Here is a 5,205-nt window from a genome sequence, read left to right as displayed (position 1 = left end):
CCCTGTGTGTTGAGCTCTCTGTTTAAGCTACGGAGTGAGACATCTCACTTCTGTTCCATCTTTGTTGGAAGTTGCACATGCTCAGTAGCTAGGTAAGGACTACTAGCCAGTCAGAAGCAGAGTATGAGGCCCTGACAGTACCTAGGTAAGGACTACTAGCCAGTCAGAAGCAGAGTATGAGGGCCTGACAGTAACTAGGTTAGGACTACTGCCAGAGAAGCAGAGTATGAGGCCCTGACAGTACCTAGGTAGGACTATAGCCAGTCGGAGCAAAGTATGAGGGCCCTGACAGTATCTAGGTAAGGACTACTAGCAGATCAGAAGCAGAGTATAAGGGCGTACCCTGACAGTACACTAGGTAAGGACTACTAGCCAGTCCGAAGCAGAGTATGAGGGCCCTGACAGTACCTAGGTAAGGACTACTAGCCAGTCGAAAGCAGAGTATGAGGGCCCTGACAGTACCTAGGAAGGACTACTAGCCGTCAGAAGCAGAGTAGAGGGTCCTGACAGTACCTAGGTAAGGACTACTAGCCAGTCAGAAGCAGGTATGAGGGCCCTGACAGTACCTAGGTAAGGAATACTAGCCAGTTAGAAGCAGAGTATGAGGCCCTGACAGTACCTAGGTAAGGACTACTAGCCAGTCAGAAGCAGAGTATAAGACGTACCCTGACAGTACCTAGGTAAGGACTACTAGCCAGTCAGAAGCAGAGTATGAGGGCCCTGACAGTACCTAGGTAAGGACTACTAGCCAGTCAGGAGCAGAGTATGAGGGTCCTGACAGTACCTAGGTAAGGACTACTAGCCAGTCAGAAGCAGAGTATGAGGGCCCTGACAGTACCTAGGTAAGGACTACTAGCCAGTTAGAAGCAGAGTATGAGGGTCCTGACAGTACCTAGGTAAGGACTACTAGCCAGTCAGAAGCAGAGTATGAGGGCCCTGACAGTACCTAGGTAAGGACTACTAGCCAGTCAGAAGCAGAGTATGAGCATTATAACGTGTGTCTCTGAAGTAAAGGCTGGACTACAGTAGAGCTGTTTGGAGCAGTTTGTGAACAGGGTTTTCTGTTGGAGATGGTAAGTCCCTTTGGGGGGGGGGGGGACTTTGGTAAACTTTGCAAACCTAATGTGCACTAAAAAAGATATATAACACAATAAAGGAAAGGCAAATAGCATAATATGAGCACTTTAAAGTGTTTCTTTGTATGGAGACTACCTGCTATTTTTATTGAACACATGACTAAAGGAACAGGCAACAACATGGGCACATCACTGGATAAGATCATAAAGAGACCCATTTTAAAGCCTTTGTCATGTAAGTTGATTTTTTTGAAGAAGAAGAAGAAAACTTTTTTTTTCGTGATGTTAAATTCAACCAACTGCAGCTTTCTTTTGTCCTCACCAGGGATAAATTATATTCAGCAGAGGCAGGAATATGTAGAGATAAGTACACCCTGGCTGCACACTGTAGCTTTTAACATTTGTATATCAGCGTTCTATAACCCATGTCTGTCGACTGTATACAGAATGTTTCCACTATGGTAGCTGCATGCTAAGGCCTGTTTGCCCTCACACCCTCATCATCAACTGAGTCAGACCCGGGGAAGAGCTCTGCATGCGACGTCTTCAGACAGAAGATACAAAGACTTGTGAAGCAGCTACACAACAACACAGAGAGCTGTTGGCCACCTTTCTGCGGTGTTGTGGGGGCCACGTTTCCTGTCTCAGGGCCTCCGAGTAGTCTTCAGATAGAAGCCCGGAAGTGCTCTCGCCGTGCACCACTGCAGAAGGAATGCGTCTCCCTGCTGTGGATGTGCCGTCACCTGAAGCCGCCCGATAGTTGTAGGAGATACGATCGATTGCGCTGCAGATGTGCACTTCTTCCCTTCGGCCGAGCTGACAGCTGTAGCACAAAGGAATGTACACCTATCCATACATCAACATGCTGGGATCCAGGTGATTTCACACCTACGCACATCCACCTGCAGAGAAAATAGGAAATCTGGTCGCTTCATTTGATTTATTGGAGGATTTATTTTACCCCAATAGTGGTAAAGGTTTAGGGGTGATTTATATGAAGTCTCACTGAGATTAAAATCTCTTGAAAAATTACATGAAGCTTTTATTTTGTGAAGTTGGGGGACTCGCACGTTCAGTCGGCCACATGAACGCGTTGTTAGTCTTTAGTGGATGTGGCCGGGTGAGCTCAGCTGGTAGAGCAGGCGCACATAGAAAGAGGATTTACTCCTCGACGCAGCGGCTGCCGGTTCGACTCCGACCTGCGGCCCTTTGCCGAATGTCATTCCCCCCCCCTCTCTCCCCTTTCATGTCTTCATCTGTCCTAGAAAACAGGCATACAATGCTGGAAAAAGTATCGGGGGGGGGGGACAAGTTTAGTGTATAAATCCAAGCTGAGATAACCCTGATGACATCATCGGGTTATTTCCTGAGACAAGCCGCAGACGTGACCGAGTGCTTGTTGTTGATTGGATTGGGCTTTTGGCCAATCAGGAAATGAGTTGATGCTCGGCGTTTCTGTCTGGACATTTTTGTCCGCTTTATACAGTTTCAATTTTTGTTTTGCTTTTTTTCAACGTAAAAAAAAAAAAAAAAAGTTATTTTATCTGCTTTTTTTCAACGCTTTTTACCTTTTTTTTAGACGTTTTAATACTCTTAGATGGGTTTTGCTTTCAATGTGCTTTTCTGACGCTTTGACGTGTTTTTTATACTTTTTTTTCCATTCTTTATCCAAACTTACAATTGCTAAATATCAGAGGTCCCACGCCTCTGGAGCAACTAGGGGTTACGTGCCTTGCTCAGGGACTCATTGGTTGTATGCATGGCAATGGGAATCAAACCCAGGTCTCCCACACCAAGGGCATGTGTCAAGGGCCTTTACTCTTTCTAACATGTTTTAATACTTTAACTACATTCTCCTGATACTTAGACTATATCACTTAAGTAGTATTTCCATTGCAGGACTTTAACTTGTAAGGAGAGTATTTTTACAGTGTGGTATTTGCAGTAAAGGATCTGAACACTGCATCCAGCTCTGTTTAAAACCCATTAAATCAGAAGTAATCCAGGAGGCCTTCATCAGTCTAGTTCACACACAGAGACTAGTTTGTCTTTAAAGTTGGCAGTGGAGTTGCACGGCGTGTTCCAGCTGTCTGAGAGAGAGGAGAAGAAGAAGGCCCTGATGGACTTCATTAACTCCATCCGTGCCTCTGAGTGGCGTTGATGAGTTGAACCGAGATTTATCCTCCGCGCCTGCCTCGCTGCTGATAAGTCGGGTTCAGATCCCCGTTGAGAGCCGTGGGAGGGGCTGTCAGAGTGCTCGACTGGGGAGCCCGAACATGAGAGGCACTCCGAGTGCTGCGAGTGGCGGGGCCCGGGCGGGGCCCCGGCGAGCGGCGCCGAATAACACCATGTTTATTTAATGCGGCGGATGCCTCGTTACTGGCTGGATCGGTTGCTCTTCGTTTATTTTCAATCTTCTTCCCCCCCTCGCCCCCCCCTCCCCTCTCCCCCCTCAGTAGGGCTGGTTCAGGAGTTCAGTGACTCCCAGTGCTAACACACATAAACACATGCACACGCACACACACACACACACACACACACAAGTGGGTCTCACTATCTTTGTGGGGACCAGTCATTGACATAATGCATTCCCTAGCCCCTTACCCTAACCTTAACCATCAAACCTAAATGCCTCCCTAACCCTCACCCTCACCCTAACCATAACCTAACTCTAACCCTAATCCTAAAACCAGGTCTTATTCCTCAAACAGCCCTTTAACGTTGTGGGGACCACATTTGTCCCACAAAGCTGTCAGGACCCCATAAGTATACTGTACTCCCAAAAATGTAGTTAAACCTAATACACACGTACGTGTGTGTGTGTGTGTGTGTGTGTGTGTGTGTGTGTGTGTGTGTGTGTGTGTGTGTGTGTCTAAAAAGTGTTTTTCCTCATCAGTCAGCAAACCTTCAGCATATTTAAGAGGCTTGTTTTTTTGTTGTCAGCAGCCCTGTGAATTGAAGAAAAAAATGTGTTTCTTTCCCAGAGGGATGAATGAATGGTGGCATGGGCGACTTAATTAAATTCGGGTGAAATAAAAGATTCCACATTCAGGTTCCATTTTTGATGACCACCTGAAATTCTGTGTTAAATCTGAGGTTATTGTGAAAAAGTGGCAACAGAGAATTCCCTTACTCAGGAACGTGAACTCCTTTTCTGTCTGGCCAGTCGTTCTCTGTCGTTTACTGAAAGCCTTATGGCTTTTTCCTTTTATTTGCTGCTTTCATCTTCACAGTGAAAGAGAGAAACAGCCTGAACAATATAACAATATAGTCAAAACCTGCTCTATAATTATGGCTGCGAAACAAACAGGTTCAAATGCAAGTCATCCTCATATTTGACCTGCTTTTAATACTAATCGCAACTTTTATTCCTTCTGCTGTTCCACTTTTAAATGGATGAAATCTATTTTTTTTTATTTATCTACTCTCTAGGGAGTAGGCCTATATGTAGACTTGTGTGCTGTTATGTGCAGTATGTGTGTGTGTTGTCTGTAGCTCTTAACTAAGTTGCCCTTTTGTGGTATTAATAAAGTTGAATTGAGTAAATGGGGTTGGTTTCTTTGGTTTTCAATAAGTCAACTGGCTGTTTTTCTGTATCTCTGTATAAGATTTGTGTTTGTGTGTGTGTGTGTGGGTGTGTGTGTGGGTGTGTGTGTGTGTGTGTTAGGTTGGGCTACGTGGACCATGCCGAGGAGTTGGCCACCAGGTTCCTCCAGTGCTTCCCAAAGAACCGGCTGTCGGCCCAGGCAGCGCTGAACCACGAGTACTTCAGCAACCTTCCTCCCCGGCTCTGTGAGCTGCACGACAGTACGTACCGCAGCTGTCTACATCCTTGCAAAATCGATTTCAGGGGGTAAATCCAGACAGCTAGCTAGACTAGCTAGCTAGATCAGTCCAATCTGAGGACTACCTGGTCCTCAGATCTCTGCAGGGTAAATCCAGACAGCTAGTGAGACTATCTGTCCAATCTGAGGACTATGGTTAGTCCAATCTGAGTACTATGGTTACCTGGTCCTCAGATCTCTGCAGGGTAAATCCAGACAGCTAGCTAGACTATCTGTCCAATCTGAGGACTATGGTTACCTGGTCCCCAAATCTCTGCACTACCTGGTCCTCAGATCTCTGCAGG

At 46.1% G+C, this 5,205-nt stretch overlaps 1 protein-coding gene across 1 annotated transcript in view; it reads left to right on the top strand.

The window, feature by feature from the left end:
• The window catches only part of cdk14 (cyclin dependent kinase 14), a 205,066-nt gene that overhangs the window by 146,455 nt on the left and 53,406 nt on the right, over window positions 1–5,205 (top strand). The window contains 1 exon segment of the mRNA XM_032517690.1: window positions 4,744–4,883. Within this exon segment, the coding sequence (XP_032373581.1) occupies window positions 4,744–4,883 (140 nt within the window).

The sequence above is a fragment of the Etheostoma spectabile genome, chromosome 6 (genome assembly GCF_008692095.1).
Source record: "Etheostoma spectabile isolate EspeVRDwgs_2016 chromosome 6, UIUC_Espe_1.0, whole genome shotgun sequence".
Taxonomy (NCBI): Eukaryota; Metazoa; Chordata; class Actinopteri; order Perciformes; family Percidae; genus Etheostoma; species Etheostoma spectabile.
Note: the sequence above shows the minus strand (reverse complement) of the source record. Positions and strands in the feature narration are given on the sequence as shown.